Here is a 20,973-nt window from a genome sequence, read left to right as displayed (position 1 = left end):
GGGAGAGAGACGCTGGCAAATTTTAGCTAATGTTTGCTATGGAGCACAATTAAATCAAACCCTAGCTATTCCATTTAATTTAGGTTATTAGTTTGCTATTATATACAATTTTCCCTATTTTAAATATATAACACATCAATCAAATTATGAGGTTCCATGACAAAAGTTATTTATTTTGTACTCCAGCTAGCATTTAATAAATAAAAAGATCTATCAATCAAATTCGTTTCGATTATTCTAATCGACATCAAATATTCAATTAACTCCTACAATGCAATATTAAATCTAAATATGATTATTCAATTAAACGAAGAAATTAAATAAATATAAACCTATAATGCTTGCATGAATCCATTCATGACGATAATTTATTTCAATTTATAAAGGTTCAACATTATTCTAAATTCACGATCATCGTTCAAGCTGACAATTGATAAAATTACATTTCAATTATACTCATTCAAACCATCTTAACATAGTTTCTTATAGTATCAAATCTAAACACAATTCACTTATTAATTAAGTATACCTTTTATCCAACAATAGTTATCAATTATTGGACTTGACGCACAAAATAATATAGAGAGAGGACAGAGGAAGTAGTATTTAGTTATTTTGTCTAATATTGACTTGATACATTTTTTAAGAAACCTAAATAAAATGATAATTTTATTATATTACCCTTTGAACAAATGAATTCAACATTTGAAAAATGTATTAGGAAATGACTATACTTAATTAGGAACTATAAATGATCTCTTTATTATCTAAAATGAACGATAAAAATGAACTTTTAATATTAAGTATTAATTATTTGAGACAAAAAAGATCAAAATTAGAAAGAAAAAAAAAACTAAAAAAAGCAAAAGATATGATGATTAGAAGCAATTTTTTTGAAAGATAACCGTTAGGAACTTCGCGACCTTTCATCCAACGGCTATATTTTACTAGCCGTTACTTTCAAAATTTTATGAAGAAAGAAAAACAAAAAAGGCGTGGCATGTGCAGACATATATCCCATGTTTACGATTTAATTTTATATACCCATTTCCCAAATCCTCTCTTTTTAATGAACCCTAACAAGATTAATCAGTAGAGGAACATTTTTTTTTTTGAAAATCTTTGATTAGTTTCATGGGGTTCTTCAATTACTAGTCTTTAATCGATTTCTGGGATTTTTTTGGGTTGTTTCACCTCAAAGATCGGATCTTTTTCATCTAGTGTGGATCAAGTTTTCAGGTTGGTATTTGGGGTTTCATGAAATCAAGTTTTTGATATGTCTAGCTTAATTTTTTATGATTTTTCTTGGTTTAGATTGATGGGTCATTCAATTTTTCAATTGGGTTTTTGATTTTGTTTTTGTTTTGTGGATTGGTGCAGTGAAGATGGCTGGATCAGATGAGAATTACCCAGGAGTGATTAGGCCTTCAAATCTTCAAGGTGAGCTTAGTCTTTTTTTTTTTTGTGTTCTTGAATTAGTGTTTGTTTTGATTCTTTTGTGTTTGTTGATTTGACTGTGATAAACCCTAATTGTTATATAGGGGGATTGAGGCCTGGTGTTGGAGGAAAAGTGAATGGAGGGTTGGGGCAAAATAGGAGGGCACTAAGCACAATCAATAAGAATGTAATGGGAGCTCCCCCATTACACTGTGCTGTTGTCCACAAGAGAAATGACACTACTGAGTAAAAACTTCTTAAACCCGAGTACTCGATTCCATTTCTAGTTTTAATCTTGATTTCTCTACCTGTTTTTCAACTTTTTGTTTTTATTTCTTTCTAGAAACAAAGCCAGTGCTGCTAACAAGATCCCTCCTGTTCCAATTCATCGTCCAATCACAAGGTTTGACTCTATTTCTCTTTGATTGTATGATACTAAGAAGGCGTTTGTCCATATGAAGCAGGATCCTAGAAATTGTTACACCTGATCTCGATTCATTGTTAATTTGCATGTGGGGTTGTTGACATTTCAGGAAGTTAGCTGCGCAAATCGCAAGCAAACAGCATCAACCAGCAGTCGAGGTATACACTTTCAAGCCCCTCTTGGTTTATTGTAAAGCTGAGCTGTTGTTAACATTGTAGTTTTCCATAGGTAACAAAGCCACCAGTCCCAGTGGTACCTGTTAGAAATGAATCAGAAGACTGCATTATTATTGATGCTGAAGATTACAAGACCACTGGTAATTCCTCTGTGCCAATGTTTGTGCAACATACAGAAGCGATGATGGAGGAAATTGATAGGATGGTAAGCTGATATGATCTTTGTATCTTAGTTCTGAATGTGCGTTTGGACTGCCATTGATGTTGTTTTATCTTTAATTCAGGATGAGGAAATAGAGATGGAAGATGCAGAAGATTGGTCAATTGTGGACATAGACAGTCCTGATAAAAAGAACTCACTTGCGGTAGTGGAATACATTGACGACATCTATGCTTACTACAAGAAGTCTGAGGTAGAGATGTTATCTCCAGTCTTCCTATTTGTTTGTTAGAGAACTTGTTCATGTTCATTAGTAGTATGGCTTGTTGTAGAGTTTGCATAAGTGTCATATTTTTCACCTTTATGATCATTAAGCTTAATAGATTGCCACATTACACTAGAATCTAGTCTACATTAATTAAGCACAGCAACTTTTCAGCCAGTCCAATAATAGATGCATAACATAGAATGTACGCACACAAATGCAGGGTATGCTTAGGCGGTTCCGTTGTGATGTCATTCCATCAAGGATGATTATTTCAATTTTGATATGCAATCTGGAAAGAAATGGAGGTTTTTTGCTTACCCCTTTTCTCTAATTGCAGATTGTTAGCTGCGTCCCTCCAAACTATATGGAACAACAATTTGACATCAATGAGAGGATGAGAGGCATCCTCATTGACTGGCTGATTGAGGTATACAGTCTGCTGTTGTCTGTCATTTCTGAATTTTATGAAGTAGAATTTTGGGTGTTGTTAACGTCTAATCCAATTTAAAGGTACACTACAAGTTTGAACTGATGGAGGAGACATTGTATTTGACTGTGAATCTCATCGATAGATTCCTGGCAGTTCAGTCAGTTATTAGGAAAAAACTTCAACTTGTTGGAATAACAGCTATGCTTCTTGCCTGCAAATATGAAGAGGTTACTGTACCTGTAGTGGAGGATCTAATTTTGATCTCTGACAGGGCTTACACCAGAAAAGAAGTGCTTGAAATGGTTAGTTAAATAAAAGACCAAAATCTTACATTTAACACGAAATGTATTACCTCCATTATGTTGGGCTAAATGATTTCAACCGTCCACAGGAAAAGTTGATGGTTAATACCTTACAGTTCAACATGACAGTGCCTACAGTGTATGCATTTATGAGACGGTTTCTTAAAGCCGCTCAGTCTGATAAGAAGGTGTGTTAAACTTCTTTACTACATAGAACGAGTGTTACGAAGAAGTATAACAGCATTCTGAATGACTACTCATATAACTTTTTGTTTATGTTTAAATCAGGTGGAGCTAGTGTCATTCTTCTTGATAGAGCTATGTCTAGTGGAGTATGAAATGCTTCGATTCCCACCATCAATGCTTGCAGCTGCTGCTATCTTTACTGCACAATGCACTCTCGGTGTGTCTAAGGAGTGGAATAAAACCTGTGAGAAGCATAGCAGCTATGTCAAAGATCAACTTTTGTAAGTATACTCAAGATTAACAAGTATCTATTTATTGACAAATCAGTGAGATGTTTGATTGTGTGTCCCTTGATTTTCTACAACAGGGAATGCTCAAAATTGATGGTTTGTTTCCATCAGAATGCAGCAATTGGGAAGCTTACTGGGGTGCACCGAAAGTACAGCACTTCTAAATATGGCTATGCTACTAGATGTGAACCAGCTTCTTTTCTATTAGAAGCATGGTTTTAGGATCACATGAGGAAACTGCTTCCTTGCAGTAATAGATGTGTTCAGTTTTTTTAATGCAATTGTTGATGAGCAACATAAGTTGCCCCAGGCTCTGGGGGAAGGGGAGGGTGTTTGAGTTCTTTTGTTACCGAGAAAACTTTGTTTATGGTTTTTCATGTCATGTACATTGATGTAATTGACATTGTTGGAATGTGAAATCTTGCTTTTCATACTTTTTCTTGAATATATATATATATTTTACAAGTTGCAGTTTCTTCTCAGCACACATATACTTAACTCAATCAAAGTGTTGGTTACATTTGAAGTAAAATAAATACACAAACCAAAGTGCCATTTGGAGTATAACAAATTTAACAAAGAAAATAGGCTGTGTAGCCATTGGTTATAACAATTCAACAAAAATATCAATTCCGTTGCCGGGACTTGAACCCGGGTCTCTCGGGTGAGAGCCGAGTATCCTAACCAACTAGACTACAACGGATGTTGCATTTTTTTTGTTAATAATTGTTTATTTAGTAAATGAACTCCCTTAAAGACTTTGTCACATTATCAAATTGTCCTTATTAAAGACTCGCTTTAGTTTTACTTTTTAGTTGATTTTTCTTCAAAACAAAAATATCACAAATAATATTATAGGTCAACTGATAAAATTCGACACATAGATAATAATCTTAATATAAATATTAATAATTATTTTTAGGATGAAAAATTTATAACGTACGCAAAATAAATTTATCCGTTACTCATAAGTGAAACTAGATTTTTAGGTGCTAAGTTCACTTTGTAATCTTTAATTTCTTAAAACTTTTTCTTTGCTCCAAATTCCACTAGGCTCATGTATATCTAAAACAGAAGGATATATTAAAGGGTACAAGAGCCACTTCAGCTTGACGTGGATGATAAAGACAACTAATGGAAAATCTAAATGGTAATTATCAATGTGTATAGACTGTCGTCCCCACTGGCCAACCTCAAATAACGCTAATATCCATGAAGTTTTGCTATTTCCCTTAAAGGAATCAAATACCCAACTTTTATAAGGTTCTTTCTGTTCTGTCACTGTCCAATCAAAATCACTATTCAAACTCATCTTTTTTTTGTTTTTTGTTTCCTTGTCTATGTTTATAATTACTACATGGGCCAGTTCTTTTCTTTGATCTACGGATGGAGATAGCTCTATATATCAAGATATTATGAGGTAATAAGCTTTAAACCAGCCCCACCATGCTATTTCTGTATTATTCTTGAAATTTTTCTGCAAAAATAAGATTTTCCTCCTTTTTTGGACCTACCCTTTTGCTGAATGCTTAATTTGTTGCTGAGTTTATCTGTTCTTGAAATATTGTGGTCATTTTTCTTTCAAGATCAGATTTTTTCTGTTTTTGGACCTACCCTGCTGAATTTTGTGACTGATTTTCTCTGTTCTTGAAATATGGTGGATATTTTTCTTCCAAGATCAGTTTTTTTTTTTCGTTTTTCATAATACCCATGTGCTGGATATTGAATTTGACTTTTTCTGGGTGTGATCTGGCAATGAGGATAAGGATGAGGTGCAAATTGATAACACAAGTTGTATACGTCGATATTTTTGTTTGATTGTATGGTGTCTGGAGATTTCTGGGTTATTTTCAGATGGTGACTCTCCCAACTATCTCATTAGATTTTGAGATTTCTGAAGTGGCACCTCATATATATAGAAATTGCTTTCAAGGACATCTTTTTCCTTTTCTTTATATATTGCTGTCAAATGTCAAAGCCCTTCCTGGATCCCATTTGATGATTCATGCTTATCACGATCTATTAAGCAAGTAGTTTATTTTCAAAAAATCTTTTCTGTTACTATCTCTCTATATATTAGCAAGATTTTCCTCAATCATTTCTCATATTGACTATTGAATCTCTGGCTAAAATTATGGTTCATTATCAGCAGTATTGTCAAGTGAGTAAAGAGGAATTGTTTCCTCAGGAAGAAATGATGGAGAAGAAGCAGAAGAAGTTTCTTACTGTGGCCCCGTTCGAGTGTGCCTGGCCTAATGATCTGAGATTTAGAGAAGCAGGGAGGGGTTGTGTAGCTTTTGATGCTTTCGCGCATAATGATGTAACAGTTGTTTTTCGGGAGCAGGTAGGGAGTCAGCACTATCACTACAAAAGGGATAACTGTCCACACTATACTGTAATCATTGGTAGTCATAGGAACAAGAGATTGAAAATCGAGGTTGATGGTAAAACGGTGGTGGACGCTGCTGGTGTCGGTCTTTGTTGTTCTTCAGCATTTCAAAGCTACTGGATTAGTATCTATGATGGATTAATTAGCATTGGCAAGGGAAGGTATCCTTTCCAGAATCTTTGCTTTCAGTGGCTTGATTCAAATCCCAATTGTACCGTTCAGTACATTGGTCTTAGCAGTTGGGATAAACATGTTGGCTACAGGAATGTTAATGTACTGCCTGCCACACCAAATCATTTATCTCTGTGGAAACATGTGGATTTTGTTGAGCATGATTTTGGAGAGGATGATTTAGAACAAGAGTTAGAAGATGGAATTGCTAATTATGAAAGTTGGGGTCTTGGAAAGTTTCTTGAGAATTGGGAGTTATCGGATATGTTTTTCATTGTTGGAAAGGAAGAAAGGGTTGTTCCAGCTCATAAGCTAGTTTTAGAGGCATGTGGGGATTTTTGTCTTAGTTCATCAGTTGAAGAAGTTGTTCACCTGCCAGACATAAGTTATTCTGTTCTTCATGCACTTCTTCAGTACATCTACACTGGACATACTCAGGTGAGTCCCATCTTTCAGGCAATTTCAAATTATTATGCTTCCACTAATTGGTCTGCTTAACTTTGGATAACATGCCTATTGCTTTTTCATTGTTGAGTTTCAGGAACTAAGAACAGAAAAAATAATTCTTTTTACTATTCAGAGAAGGAATTAAATCAAAATTTTAAAATTTGCTCTATGTGAGTTTTGTGTATAAACCAAATTTTCTTTATTTTTGTACCTCTTCCTATTGTCTAATTTTTCTAAAGACTACTGACTCCAGCCAAATCTTAAATCAAACGTACCAAGCGTGTATCAAACATTATGCGTATAGATATAAATTTGCAAGGTATTGTTCTATGCGACTTTTAGTTTACTTGAATATTTATCTCATAGCTGCTGATTCACTGCTACATTTGAACATTGTAGATTTTGGAGTCTGATCTCTGCTCATTGAAGTCTTTGAGCTTACAATATAAAGTGATGTCATTGGTGAGGCAATGTGAAGAGATCCTTGAGCGAATTATGTCTGATAAGCAACTCGTTGACTCAACTCAGCTTGTTGACATATTTTATCCAAGCTGGCTTCAATGCAGCAAAACTTTTCCTTATGGGTTGCCAATTGATAGAGAAAGGCTTGAGCGGTTCCTCTCGACTGGAGAGTATAGTGATCTAGACCTTTATGTTGGAGTTCATGATATTGTTTTGCGATCACATAAAGTAATCCTTGGGTCATGGAGTACTCCTTTCACAAAGGTAATCAACGTTGTTACCAACTTCTCTTTGACAAATTTGCCCAACTTACTGCCTTTAGTTGGAAGTGGTAGTGTGGTACATCAAATTCACTAGCGAAAAGTATGATTTTCTGTCTTAAGCCCTGTGAAATTTCCTGTTTCTTTCTCTCTTCATTAGAGAAGTTTCTTACTACAACATCCTGGTTCCACCATTATTATCAGGTGTAAGGTTTTAGTTGCACTGAATGAACCTTTGCCTTTTTCTTCAATTTTTGGACTAGACTACGATACATTACATGTTCATCTGTTCTGATGTTCAAACTCAAAGTCAGCAATTTTTTAGTGGTAACCTTTTTTATTGAGCATTTTTTTGTTGTTTATATGTGAGATCCTTAGAGAAATCACTCCCATAGGGAAAAGAAGTTTTTAAGATCAACATGATAATATGGATTTCTTCAATTTCTTAATTGGAGTTGGCGCCTGGAAAGAACGGTAGGAACTCAGAATCGGTCATGAATCAATAGCCATACTCAATGTGTGCTAGTTCTCTGCATTTGTTTCTTGCATCTGTGCAATTCTGAAGCAAAACTTTCAGTTTCGTTATTTAAGTAGTTTAATGTTTATCTTCTGCATGGCTTTCAGAATAATGAGAAATCTTTTGAAATGGCAGATGTTTACAAATGGAATGAGGGAGAGTGTTTCTTCAGTGGTCTGCTTAAAAGATGTTCCTCTTGAAGCATTCAAGATTATGCTAGAATTCATGTACAGTGGAGAACTTAATAAAGAAGCTACTGCAGGAATCAATACCTTGTTACTTCAGCTACTTTTACTAGCCGATGAGTTTGGGGTGACACTTCTTCATCAGGAGTGCTGCAAAATACTTCTGGAGTGCCTCTCAGAGGTAATCTTGTGATTTTGACCTCTTTCCAGACATACTTCCTCTTTTGTTGCTAAACCTGTATCTGTCGTGTGCATGTTGAAAGTGCTAAATGTCAGACTACAATTAAAAGAGTGGAGAAGTGATGCGGTTCGGAGTTGTGAGCGTGAGCAGAGCCGTTTTATGAAAATGAGATATAAATATTAATACCTTTCATCTATACATTATATGCAGGGATGGAGTTCTCCTATTGGAAGAAGGTTCAAGAACTTTTTCTATTATGCCAAGTTTAGTGGACGAGGAAGAAGACACTTTGGTAAAGTCTTTGGATCGTGATTGTGATACTAACTATTGATCTTTATTGCAGGATTCAGTATGCCCAATTCTTCAAGTGATATCATCGATTCCCTCATGTAAGCTCATTGAAGAAACCTGTGAGAGGATATTCTCCATGCACTTCGATTATTGTACAACTGCAAGCATTGACTTTGTCATGTTAGATGAATCAAGTTTTAGCAATATCCTTCAGGTGATCATCATTTCCTCCTTATACATGATAATATTATGAAGAGTGTTGGGATTTTTTGTACTTAAATCTCGATTCTCTAGTTGGAGTAGATGTCTACAAGGGGGGATATCTTTTGCGAACTTCAACAAGTGCAGTATAATAGTGGGTCATATTTAATGTTTCATCCCTTGGACAGAAGAGTTCAGATGATTAGATCTTTGGAAATATTCTTGATAAGGAAGAAAATTATAAAATTCACTTTATTTAGAGATGCACTAATAAGTTTCATATGCCATTGAATTGGCAGTATATCTCTCTCACGATAAACGATTCATTTTTCAGCATACAGATTTGACTGTGACATCTGAAGAGAGAGTTCTCAATGCCATCTTGCTTTGGTGCTTACAAGCAAGAGAACTGTATGGATGGGAAGCAGTAAACGAATTGATGGTAAATTCAACACCTGAGATGCTTTTTGGAGAGAGACTTGAGTCTCTAAATGAATTTCTGCAACTTGTGCGGTTCCCTTTACTTTCACCTGATTTGCTGAATAAGGTATATACATTGAAATTTAATAGCACCTCACTTCCCCGTCATTCAAGATTAATGTATACTAAAGTTGGCCCTGTTAATTGTTGGCTTTGATGGGATTCCTGCAGTTTGAACAGAGTAGCCTTAGCCAGCAAATTCCCACTTTTGACCATCTGGTACGTTGCAATCCTTTAGAGAAAGATTCCATGGCATGGACTAACATTTATAATTTTTCTTATGTTTTGTCATTTTGATAACTTTGGAATATTAATTCGTATACTATTTAACAGGTTAAAGAGGCATTAAGATTTCTGGAATTTGAGATCACCGATTTTCAAGGAAACCAGAGGTGAGTATACTTGAAAGGTTTTATTCAAACCACCCTGTGACCATAGTTATATATGGTATTGCAATATCCTCAAGGGAGTGACCTAGTATACTACGCGTCTAATAAATGAAGGAACTATTTGTCGGTCTGTATGCACGCTAAAGCCTGTCTTTCAATTGGAGCATAACTATACAAAATGTCTAAAAGCTGATGCTGATGAAGTTCTCTGTATCTTATGATAATAGATTTCAGCATAGAAAATCAAGTTTTAAGGAGCTGCTCTACATATGCGATGGAGATAGCAACGGGGTCCTTTATTTTGCTGGCACATCATATGGGAAACACCAGTGGGTAAATCCTGTTTTGTCCAAGGTAAATCCACAGCTGCAATAAGCATTAACCTTCCTCCTTTTGACTTGCTACCGTTCTAAAAAATATACAATTGTTTACCATCTCATTCTGTCATCTGTTTAACATTGGTAATTCATGTTTCAGAGAGTAATTATCACGGCTAGTAGCCCCATTTCAAGATGCACTGATCCCAAGGTGTTGGTATCAAGGAACTTCCAGGTACGAATAGAATGACATTCAATTAATGTGAAGTATCTTCTCCTTTTAAATTAATTTGAGAAAAAAAAAGAAATATTCTTTTGCTCTCTCTTATTCATCGATGGCGTTAAGGACACAAAAGAGTGTGTTAGCTCCATAATATGAAGGATGAATTTTTTTTTGGTCTCAGGGTACATCTGTTGCTGGACCTCAGATGGAGGGGGGAAAGAACGCTTCGTGGTGGATGGTTGATATTGGTCCGGATCACCAGGTTAGATTTATTGGTTTGTGTATAATTTAATTGTGTGTACTCAAGGGAGCTGAAAGAAGTTTTTGTAAAATAAGATGTATGTTGTAACTTAGACAATCACATCGTCCGTGCTGATTCTCAGATTCATCTGTATTTTTAATTGACTTGTGAAAATGAAACATTTAAAATTGAACATCGATAACTTGCATTTCTCATTGTAAGGGCATTGCATGATATCATGGTTGTCTAGAGTAGTGCTGGTCAGTATACCTTGGATCAAGATATTGAAAGTGAACACTTATCTCTGCTCTTTTGGTTTCGTTAAAAGTACTCTCTCTCGTTTATAGCACACACAAACTGCGTGTCAATATCCCTGATTGATTTTCCCATTTGGTATTCAACTAGAAGATGAAACATCTTATGCATTTAATATTTGATGAATCGATGCAGCTCATGTGTAACTACTACACATTGAGACAGGATGGATCAAGAGCATTTATCAGACGTTGGAACCTTCAGGTAAGCAGTGAACTCAACATTCACAAACCAGTATACACATCATCTCCAGTGGATCTGTGGATGTAGTCGTAACTCGTCTATAGATTATACATATATACATACCAACATCTCCATTTTGTAGAACTGAAACGGTGTTAAAAGTGGCGTTCTAATAACAATTTTTTGTGAATTGCATTCTCAGGGCTCTTTGGATGGGAAAAGCTGGACAAATCTGAGAGTACATGAGAATGATCAAACTATTTGCAAGCCAGGTCAATTTGCATCATGGCCAGTTACTGGTTCAAATGCATTACTTCCTTTCAGATTCTTTCGAGTTCTCATGACCGGTCCTACTACAGACGATACTAACCCCTGGAACTGTTGCATCTGCTTCTTAGAACTCTATGGCTATTTTCGTTAGCTCGGTGTTGGTTTGAACATAGTTTTTTATTTTTCTTCACGAAACCCTTCATTTACAGTCAAAATGTTGTATGGTTTTCGTATTCCTCAATGATGTTTACAGTGTAGTGTTGTCATCTCTACTCTTGCCTGTTACTTGTTTTTGAGTTTATGATCATGTTTAATATCAGAATATGAATTCAACATCTATTATATACATGAAAATAACTACTACGATTTCGTGTGCATGATCATCTACATCATTGGCATTTTGCAGAGATTAGGGTATGGTATATCTGACGTTAATTTTAGTAATTTTTGTTACGTAAATGTTGAATTAATCACATGAAAGGTGGACATTATATTTTGACTTTGGCACCAGCAAAAGCATTGGTGTAGTTGACCCGTAGTTCACTTTAATAATAAAATGGTAATTAACGGTCGATGTTAAAATTCTCATTTCAAGTGTGATTAGTCAAATTAATTTTAAAAGAAGTAAAGTTTAAGAATAAACTGACAAATTAATTTCTTTCATTTGGCCCCTACTAAATTTGCTTGCCCTCATAGTTGAATGATATTCATTTTTCATCCCTTAAGTTCAATTTGATTGTCATACTCACCCATGATGTTCTGAAAAATGCTTTCCCATTCACAAATTTTATCTTAGTTCCTATGAACTTTATAGGAACTTTATTTAATTTGAAATGTTATATTATTAGATAATATAATCCGTGACCCACTAGATATGTGTTTAATATTTTAAAATTGTAATCGAGTGCATTTACTTTTTAATTAATTATTTAATGTCATTAAAATAAATTATTTTTTGACATTCTAAAATTTTGGGCAAAATAATTACTTCATCAATTATTAATACAAAACATGTTATATTAGATAATATAATTGGTGACAAAACAGATATGTGTTTAATATTGTAAACTTGTAATCGAGTGCATTTACTTCTTAATTAATTATTTAAGGTCATTAATATAAATTATTTTTTAACATTCTAAAATTTTGAGCAAAATAATTAATTCATCAATTATTAATTCATATCAATGAAAAGAACAAAACTTACTTAGTTTATAAATCAACAAACAATTTAGATTGCTCCATCATATTTTCCAATATTAACATTTCAGTGCAAGAAAATGAAAATTTTATACTTGATCTTATAAATTATTTTTCGGCCTAATCAATAAGTAGTTAAAATTCACAACTTGATTAAGGGTGTATAGTTTGAAGCTTAAAATTTTACCATAACCATTTAATTTATAACTAGATTTGAAAAATCTATTATTTGTATATATATAATAAACTTTTGAACATACGTATATACAAAATATAAAATTGTACAGTTCATATAAGTCAATAAATCCTTAACTATATCTGCATTTATCACTAAAGAAAGTAAAAGGAACTCTATATAAAAAATATACGTGCACAAAAAATCGACTATAACTATTATGTATGGTTTGGATCGATAAATATCGAAATTGTATAATAGAAATATAAAAAACTAAAAAAATATGTTTTAGTTCAATTTCGAAACGAATGGGGTCTGTGTGAAATATTCAAAAAGTGGAGGACTAGAAAGGGTCATAATGTTTTTTTTATTTATTTATTAAAAGCCACTAAAATGAGGAATCAAGAATCAGAACCTATAAGAAGGCGAAAGCTGAAGCAAAGTACCAAAATTTGATCAATGGAAATTAATTTCAATGTTTTATCAAAACCCATTCGAGGATCTTTTCCATCTTCCTCACCTAGAGTTTCTCCACGGGTAATTTTTTTACTAATTTCATGTTAATATCAATTGATTTTAGCCTTTTCATTATATTTTCCTATAGTTCTGGATCATCTCCTTAATTTTTTTTAATATATAATATCAAATATGGAAGAAAAATGACACTTATAGAACCTTATGTAGTATCATGTGACAAATTTGTAAGATGGCTGAGTGTATAAAAGTCAAAAAACTGAGAGATGATGGGGTTTGTGGGGAGTGACAATATTTAGAAAGAGTGTTGTAGGAGGTTATGGAGGACACGGATGAGGGGTAGAAGGTCAGTTAGGTATTTGAGTGTTGTTTCACTTATCCTTTCATACTAGTAGTCGTGGAATTAGTTGGGTAGTTTCTTGTTTAGTTATTTGATCTTTGTTACTATTTTCTGTTTCTTGTACTTCGATTTTTGTATTATATATCTTGTTGTAGTTATTGTTCCTCGGTTTCGAATGCTCTCACATGCTTCCTTTTGTGTTTTATCATGGCTTCTTCATATTCGCGTTGCTTTGAAATGCTTTTACTTTAGCTGAGGTCTATTAAAACAATCTTTCTATCTCGTTAGGGGTAAGGTCCTCCCCCAACTCCACTTGTGGGATTACGTTGTGTTTGTTGTTGTAAATCAATTATGTATACATAATAAGTGGATTTTTTACAACACAAATACAGGGTCAAGGCCAAAGTTCTGAACAAGTAGACATGCTTTTAGCTCTTTCCCTGGATGGAAGAGGAGTAAAAGTAAACGTTGTACCCTACAACTCTATTATTAGACTAAACGGTTCATTATGTATCCAGGGAAATGATAAAAAATGTTTCTTTCTGAAAGTTATATAAGATTTGTTATGGATTTTGCTGGAAACATAATAAGTTATAATGCGAGATAGCTACTGAAGTTTGTTTTTTCTAGCCTTATGAATGTACCAATAATAGATTCAGTATTGAACAAGAGTGTATTGATTACCTGGTCATGATGTTTCTTATTTTTACATTTTTCTTTTGATGTTGGACTGCAATTGAAAATATTGTATCATATGAGACGGATAATTGAGAATGTGTTCTTTGAATGGACCTTGAGAAGCTCAACTGCTACTCCAATTATTTCTATGAATTCAAATTCAGTTTATGGCTACCAGTCAGTCCAGAGATTAGGATATGCTGCATGTATATGTTCAATTATACTGTGTGATTTCTTAAGTTCTCAAGATATCCATGTAACCTCGAGAATTTCTTTGACAGGCTTCTAGAAATAAGATATGTTTTCCTTCTCAACATAGTACTGGACTGAAGTTCGGATCTCAGGGACGGTCTTGGGATATTTCTAACACCTCAAAATCAAGAGTTAGAAAAGATGAAAGGGTATGTTTGATAATTGATATTGGTTGCACGGATAGTATATAAGTAGTTGGAAAATTTCTGGACTGGTGTTCATAGCATATTTGATCTGTGCACCATGTGGAGACGTCAAACACGTGTTACTTTATCCCGCCAATTTAAATTACCTTAACTTGGGAAAGGAGCTCTTTACTCCTGCGGGCATTTGTTATTTGAATTACAATCTTTATGAGCATGGTGTTTCCACATTATCAACTTCTTTCGTGTTGTGTATAACAGTTTTTAGCTCCGTTGATACCTTTCTTCCTTTTGATATAAACTCACTATGGTGCATTGCTTGCTTAGATGAAGCACAGCTCAGCTATTTCCGCTGTTTTGACCAATGATAACTCGACAATGGCATCCAGAGAGGAAGATGTCAAGACTGAAAATATTGGCCTCCTAAATTTGGATCCAGCTTTGGAACCTTATCTAGATCACTTCAGATACAGAATGAAGAGATATGTGGATCAGAAAATGCTCATTCAAAAATATGAGGGAGGCCTTGAGGAATTTGCTCAAGGTAAGAGCCAAGAGTTGTGCTTTAGGCAGTTTGACCTTATTGTGGAAGATGAATTGATTATACCTACTTTCACTTTGCTAGAGAATTTTGCATACCGGGGCGTAAGTAGTGGCTCCATTTAGGTGGAACGAGGCTATTTTTCAATCTCTTAAAAAGCTGTTTGATTGGGTCTTCAAAAAGTACACAAGTTTTTTGGAGAAGTGACACACCCCTAGGTGTCAGCAAAGCCAAGATTTTCACTAAGGAGATTTGAAATATAAGAAGTATACACACAGAGAAGCTGAGGGGATTCAACATGTACTGTATAAGCATCAAATATGGTCTTAAAGCAAATTTGTAGAAAAAAAAGAAAGTCTTCCTTCTGTTGCTTCACAATTTCCTTCTATAATCATGGGTTACTCTTTCTGTTCGAAATAGCTTCCTTAATATTGATTCTTGTTGAGATTTAGCAGGTTTTTCTTTTGTAAACTGCTCTCTTTTTTCGCAGGTTATTTAAAATTTGGATTCAACAGGGAAGATGGTTGCATAGTCTATCGTGAATGGGCTCCTGCTGCTCAGTAGGTCCTCTTCTACTACAAAATAGTAGTTTCCATCATCATAACTGATTTCCTTTTAAAACATGGTGTTCCAGCATTATTGGCTTTTTACATCTTCTAATTGCTATTAAGGTTATGCTTCTAATTAACTCATCCACAATGCAGGGAAGCAGAAGTTATTGGTGATTTCAACGGATGGAACGGTTCCAACCACATGATGGAGAAGGACCAGTTTGGTGTTTGGAGTATTAGAATTCCTGATGTTGACAGTAAGCCAGCCATTCCACACAACTCCAGAGTTAAGTTCCGTTTCAAGCATGGTGAGGGAGCGTGGGTAGATCGTATCCCTGCTTGGATAAAGTATGCCACTGTAGACGCCACAAAGTTTGCAGCACCATATGATGGTGTCTACTGGGACCCACCGCCTTCTGAAAGGTTTTGTTATTCATACCTTGAAGCTGAATTTTGAACACCATCATCACAGGCATTTAGATTCATGTTCTTACTAGTCTTTTTATGTAAGACATTTTGAAATGCAAAAGCTAAAATAATGTGTCTTTACTAATTTGGACTTGATCCATACTCTTCCCCTTAACAAAATAAATCAATCTATAAGTGCTTGATAACTTACTACTCCAGCAATTAAACAGGTACAACTTCAAACACCCTCGCCCTTCCAAACCCCGAGCCCCACGAATCTACGAAGCACATGTCGGCATGAGCAGCTCTGAGCCACGTGTAAATTCGTATCGTGAGTTTGCAGATGATGTTTTACCTCGAATTAAGGCAAATAACTATAATACTGTCCAGTTGATGGCCATAATGGAACATTCTTACTATGGATCATTTGGGTATCATGTTACAAACTTTTTTGCTGTGAGCAGTAGATCTGGAAATCCGGAGGACCTAAAGTATCTGATAGATAAAGCACATAGCTTGGGTTTACAGGTTCTGGTGGATGTCGTTCACAGTCATGCAAGCAATAATGTCACTGATGGCCTCAATGGCTTTGATATTGGCCAAGGTTCTCAAGAATCCTACTTTCATGCCGGAGAGCGAGGGTACCATAAGTTGTGGGATAGCAGGCTGTTCAACTATGCCAATTGGGAGGTTCTTCGTTTCCTTCTTTCCAACTTGAGGTGGTGGCTAGAAGAGTATAACTTTGACGGATTTCGATTTGATGGAATAACTTCTATGTTGTATGTTCATCATGGAATCAATATGGGATTTACAGGAAACTATAATGAGTATTTCAGCGAGGCTACAGATGTTGATGCTGTCGTCTATTTAATGTTGGCCAATAATCTGATTCACAAGATTTTCCCAGACGCAACTGTTATTGCCGAAGATGTTTCTGGTATGCCAGGCCTTGGCCGGCCTGTTTCTGAGGGAGGAATTGGTTTTGATTATCGCCTGGCGATGGCAATCCCAGATAAGTGGATAGATTATGTAAAGAATAAGAATGATGAAGATTGGTCCATGAAGGAAGTAACATCGAGTTTGACAAATAGGAGATATACAGAGAAGTGTATAGCATATGCGGAGAGCCATGATCAGGTATTTTAAATTTATTTCTACAGCTAAATAGTTCTCAGAACAATTGCTAGATAGAACCCAAATATACTTGTCCTGAAAGTATAAAGTACTTCTATCGCCATGGGCTTCAGAACATTGGTAGCCATTGAATCACATGATAAGTTATTTATCTTGTGACATTTTTATGTTCACTCTTATTATGTCTGCTGGATACAGTCTATTGTCGGTGACAAGACCATTGCATTTCTCCTAATGGACAAAGAGATGTATTCTGGCATGTCTTGCTTGACAGATGCTTCTCCTGTTGTTGATCGAGGAATTGCGCTTCACAAGGTTTGTCTGTTTGTATTGCATTTGAGGTTCATATAGGTTAGCCACGGAAAATCTCACTCTTTGTGAGGTAACCAGGGTTCCGATGGATTATTCAATTTTCTGTTTATCCTTTTTATGCTTCGTGTTTCTTTTTCAATATCCCTCTTATTTGGAGGTAATTTTTCTCATCTATTCACTTTTAGCTTCTAACCACAGATGATCCACTTTTTCACAATGGCCTTGGGAGGAGAGGGGTACCTCAATTTCATGGGTAACGAGGTATGTCTTACAGCTTTAGATATTTTGTGATAATTACAATTAGTTTGGCTTACTTGAACAAGATTCATTCCTTAAAATGACCTGAACTGTTGAGCTTCAAAGGGGTTGAAACATAGAGAGAAAAAACACGATGAATGTTTCCATTGTCTGGGGATTTTTTTTGTGTTGCTGAGATCACACGTCATCTTAGAAATTACATTGTTTACTTTTTTATTGTATAGAAGATTACCTTAAAGAGTTTGCAAGTGTGTCTGTTTTGGAGTAATTGTGAAATGTTTGATGAACTTGTTACAGTTTGGCCATCCTGAGTGGATTGACTTTCCTAGAGAGGGCAATAATTGGAGTTATGACAAATGTAGACGCCAGTGGAACCTCGCGGATAGCGAACACTTGAGATACAAGGTTCAGTATTTTGAATCGCAGCTTGTTAAATATCTAGTAATTTTTAGATTGCTTACTTGGAAGTCTACTTGATTCAGGGGAGGATAAGCCATTTCATCTTGCTCTCTACTTATTTTCCATCGAATTTCTGATTTTTGTTTAGAGATCCAAGTATTAGATTCATTTACACTAATTACCGCATCGTTTACTACCACTAAGGCCTTGATGAGCAGCTTAAGTTGATTCTTTAAAGCTATAACTTCAGGCTACCAATCCACTGCCTGCTATATTTGTTGGATACTTTTCTTTACATGAAGTGATACTAATGGAAATGCCCTAATCTGATATCTATTTCTCCGTCTTTCCTCCCCCTCATGATGGAATGCAGTTCATGAATGCATTTGATAGAGCTATGAATTCGCTCGACGAAAAGTTCTCATTCCTCGCATCAGGAAAACAGATAGTAAGCAGCATGGATGATGATAATAAGGTAAAATCATCTAAATTTGAAATGCTGGGTTTATGAATGCTTTAATTCTATCCCAACGACAAGTAGAAACCATTTTACCTTCCATTTCTTGATGATGGATTTCAATTATTTAATCCAATAGCTTGTCAAATTCGGTAATATCTATACTGATTTATTTACTTCACTTTGCAGGTTGTTGTGTTTGAACGTGGTGACCTGGTATTTGTATTCAACTTCCACCCAAATGACACATACGAAGGGTATATATGTTTTACTTATCAAGAAATTATTGCTCTGCTTGTTTTTAATGACTCAACAAGTTTTATGGAGAAGTAACTGAAACAAATCATTTTCACATTGTCTATTTTAACTCTTTTTCTGATCTTCACATGACGAAAACAGGTATAAAGTTGGATGTGACTTGCCAGGGAAGTACAGAGTTGCACTGGACAGTGATGCTTGGGAATTTGGTGGCCATGGAAGAGTAAGGATTTGCTTGAATAACTTTTGATAATAAGATAACAGATGTAGGGTACAGTTTTCTGACCAAAAAGAACTGTAATTGTCTCATCCATCTTTAGTTGTATAAGATATCCGACTGTCTGAGTTCGGAAGTGTTTGAGCCTCCTACCCTCCCCCTGCATTGTTTAGCTAATTAAAAAAGGAGAAAACTGTTTATTGATGATCTCTGTCTTCATGCTGACGTACAGTCTGTTCTCATGACAGGTTGGTCATGATGTTGACCATTTCACATCACCAGAAGGAATACCTGGAGTTCCAGAAACAAATTTCAATGGTCGTCCAAATTCCTTCAAATTGCTGTCTCCTGCGCGCACATGTGTGGTACAGTTTTTGCCCCGACTTCCCTTTTTATTGTGGTTTTCTTCATAGTTATTTGAATGCAGAGAAATTAACTATTGATTGCCACCACAATCACCAGTTAAGTACTCTGAATACTAATTTGAAAGGTAGGAATAGCCGTAATAAGGTCTGCCTTTGGCATCTACTTTACAAAACAAAAGGATGCCAACTAATCTTCTCTATTTTCTCTTTTTCCCTAAACCAGTGCATGTAGCTTGCACTTGCATAAACTTAGGTAAATGAGCAAAAAGGAAGTCGATAGGAACTTATAACCGCCCTGAAGTAAAGCTAGGAATAGTCATTTAATGTCCACCTTTGGTGTCTGCGGTAACATCAACAACAACATACCTCGTGTAGTCCCACAAAGTGCGGTAAAGGGAGGGTAGAGTGTATGCAAAACTTACTCCTATCTTAGAGGTAGAGAGGATGTTTTCAATAGACCCTTTGGCTCAAGAAAAAGAAGTCCAAAAAGAAGTAACAGAAGTGAAAGCAATGTGTGTAGCTAAGCGACCCAACTTGTTTGGGACTGAAGTAGTTGTTGTTGTTGAAACAGTGCATTTAGATGAACGCTATTTGTGCAAGTCAAAAAATGTAGTACTAATCTTTGTGCAGGTTTATGTTTAGAAAAGTTAAATAAATGAATTTTGCTAGTAGAAAAATAGCTGGGAGAGAAATTTTTTGTACTGAACTAAGCTAAACTATATTCATCTTTTTTTGCTTCTTCTTCGCTTTGTTTGTGAAGGCTTATTACAGAGTTGACGAACGCATGTCAGAAACTGAAGTTTACCAGACAGACATTTCTAGTGAGCTACTACCAACAGTCAATATCGAGGAGAGTGACGAGAAACTTAAAGATTCATTATCTACAAATATCAGTAACATTGGTCAGACTGTTGTAGCTTCTGTTGAGGAGAGAGACAAGGAACTTAAAGGTTCTCTATCTGTAAGCATCATTAGTGATGTTGTTCAAGCTGACTGAGATGATTTGGATGCAAACGTCTGGATCAGATGTCTTCTACGTTGGTGATCTTAGTCCGCGCATGTTGTCTTCAGGGTGGTAGCATTTCCTCTGCAAATTATTAGCATCCAATAAATTTACTGGTTGTAAATAGAAAAAGTGCATTTGCATGCATGTGTTCCTCTGAAACTTTCCCAGTTTTTGGTGCTTTGCCTTTGAAGCCAAGTCTCTATATGTAATAAGAAAACTAAGAACAATCACATATATAAAATGTTACTAGTAGATTGGATTACAGTCTCTCATTCTGTTCTTTTTTGGTTCATTCTTTCCAAATCCAAAGTCATTGTTATCGAAGATATTTCATTAAGGCATTCGAATTAAGTGATGTTTTAATTAAACGCTTTGACTTCTAAAAAAGCGTTTCAATTAGATAAGTAAGAAATTTAAAACCGTGTTTGCGTGTTCTCATTCACTACAGTTGAATTAACCACGTAAAATATGATATCTTATTTAATTAAACGCATTCGCTAAAATATTAAACTATTGACATTTTCTACTTATGGGTGATACATTCAATTAAATAAGATCACATATTTTATGTAGTTGATTTAACTAATAGAAAAATAAAAATAAGTCCAAA

General features: G+C 35.1%; 3 protein-coding genes and 1 non-coding gene across 7 annotated transcripts; 3 read left to right on the top strand and 1 right to left on the bottom strand.

Moving 5' to 3' along the window:
- Positions 1-997: 997 nt before the first annotated feature.
- On the top strand, positions 998-4,109 carry LOC107015911 (G2/mitotic-specific cyclin-2). Its single transcript, XM_015216347.2, has 12 exons — positions 998-1,239; positions 1,381-1,440; positions 1,542-1,683; positions 1,781-1,840; positions 1,971-2,019; positions 2,090-2,242; positions 2,322-2,450; positions 2,803-2,892; positions 2,976-3,197; positions 3,287-3,385; positions 3,486-3,664; positions 3,751-4,109. The coding sequence occupies exons 2-12, from the start codon at positions 1,386-1,388 to the stop codon at positions 3,893-3,895; spliced, it is 1,323 nt and encodes a 440-aa protein (XP_015071833.1). The 5' UTR covers positions 998-1,239; positions 1,381-1,385; the 3' UTR covers positions 3,896-4,109.
- A 194-nt stretch (positions 4,110-4,303) lies between these two features.
- TRNAE-CUC lies at positions 4,304-4,376 on the bottom strand. Its single transcript has one exon. It is a non-coding gene; the product is annotated as a tRNA-Glu (tRNA).
- A 525-nt stretch (positions 4,377-4,901) lies between these two features.
- Positions 4,902-11,541, top strand: LOC107017880 (BTB/POZ domain-containing protein At2g30600). Of its 4 annotated transcripts, none has more exons than XM_015218163.2 (13): positions 4,902-5,093; positions 5,826-6,671; positions 7,080-7,406; positions 8,055-8,285; positions 8,629-8,790; positions 9,112-9,324; positions 9,429-9,476; positions 9,591-9,649; positions 9,874-10,000; positions 10,124-10,198; positions 10,368-10,448; positions 10,878-10,946; positions 11,128-11,541. In XM_015218163.2, exons 2-13 carry the CDS (start codon positions 5,868-5,870, stop codon positions 11,344-11,346), a joined length of 2,415 nt encoding a protein of 804 aa, XP_015073649.1. In that variant the 5' UTR covers positions 4,902-5,093; positions 5,826-5,867; the 3' UTR covers positions 11,347-11,541. The 4 variants fall into 4 exon arrangements, with proteins under 4 accessions (XP_015073649.1, XP_015073648.1, XP_027772038.1 ...); XM_015218162.2 differs by having other exon boundaries at positions 5,823-6,671; XM_015218161.2 differs by lacking the exon at positions 4,902-5,093 and having other exon boundaries at positions 5,549-6,671.
- Positions 11,542-12,953: 1,412 nt separating this feature from the next.
- On the top strand, positions 12,954-20,619 carry LOC107017899 (1,4-alpha-glucan-branching enzyme). The gene is made up of 14 exons (XM_015218185.2): positions 12,954-13,107; positions 14,344-14,463; positions 14,785-15,001; positions 15,489-15,558; positions 15,703-15,972; positions 16,188-17,094; positions 17,290-17,406; positions 17,602-17,664; positions 17,959-18,066; positions 18,434-18,535; positions 18,707-18,774; positions 18,917-18,998; positions 19,241-19,357; positions 20,118-20,619. The coding sequence occupies exons 1-14, from the start codon at positions 13,030-13,032 to the stop codon at positions 20,352-20,354; spliced, it is 2,556 nt and encodes an 851-aa protein (XP_015073671.2). The 5' UTR covers positions 12,954-13,029; the 3' UTR covers positions 20,355-20,619.
- Positions 20,620-20,973: the final 354 nt, after the last annotated feature.

Source organism: Solanum pennellii, chromosome 4 (assembly GCF_001406875.1).
Source record: "Solanum pennellii chromosome 4, SPENNV200".
Lineage (NCBI taxonomy): Eukaryota > Viridiplantae > Streptophyta > Magnoliopsida > Solanales > Solanaceae > Solanum > Solanum pennellii.
The sequence above is the reverse complement of the archived record's forward strand: the minus strand, read 5'-3'. Positions and strand labels throughout refer to the sequence as shown.

What these genes read in the sequence shown, in the direction of transcription:
- LOC107015911 (XM_015216347.2), top strand. Translation starts at nt 1,386, where the DNA reads ATGGCTGGATCAGATGAGAATTACCCAGGAGTGATTAGGCCTTCAAAT. An exon ending in GAAAAGAAGTGCTTGAAATG is followed by an intron (nt 3,198 to 3,286) that starts GTTAGTTAAATA and finishes AACCGTCCACAG; the next exon opens with GAAAAGTTGATGGTTAATAC. An exon ending in CCGCTCAGTCTGATAAGAAG is followed by an intron (nt 3,386 to 3,485) that starts GTGTGTTAAACT and finishes TGTTTAAATCAG; the next exon opens with GTGGAGCTAGTGTCATTCTT.
- LOC107017880 (XM_015218161.2), top strand. Translation starts at nt 5,808, where the DNA reads ATGGTTCATTATCAGCAGTATTGTCAAGTGAGTAAAGAGGAATTGTTT. An exon ending in GTTTTAGCAATATCCTTCAG is followed by an intron (nt 8,791 to 9,111) that starts GTGATCATCATT and finishes TTCATTTTTCAG; the next exon opens with CATACAGATTTGACTGTGAC. An exon ending in TTCCCACTTTTGACCATCTG is followed by an intron (nt 9,477 to 9,590) that starts GTACGTTGCAAT and finishes ACTATTTAACAG; the next exon opens with GTTAAAGAGGCATTAAGATT.
- LOC107017899 (XM_015218185.2), top strand. Translation starts at nt 13,030, where the DNA reads ATGGAAATTAATTTCAATGTTTTATCAAAACCCATTCGAGGATCTTTT. An exon ending in GACCCACCGCCTTCTGAAAG is followed by an intron (nt 15,973 to 16,187) that starts GTTTTGTTATTC and finishes GCAATTAAACAG; the next exon opens with GTACAACTTCAAACACCCTC. An exon ending in GAGGAATTGCGCTTCACAAG is followed by an intron (nt 17,407 to 17,601) that starts GTTTGTCTGTTT and finishes TTCTAACCACAG; the next exon opens with ATGATCCACTTTTTCACAAT.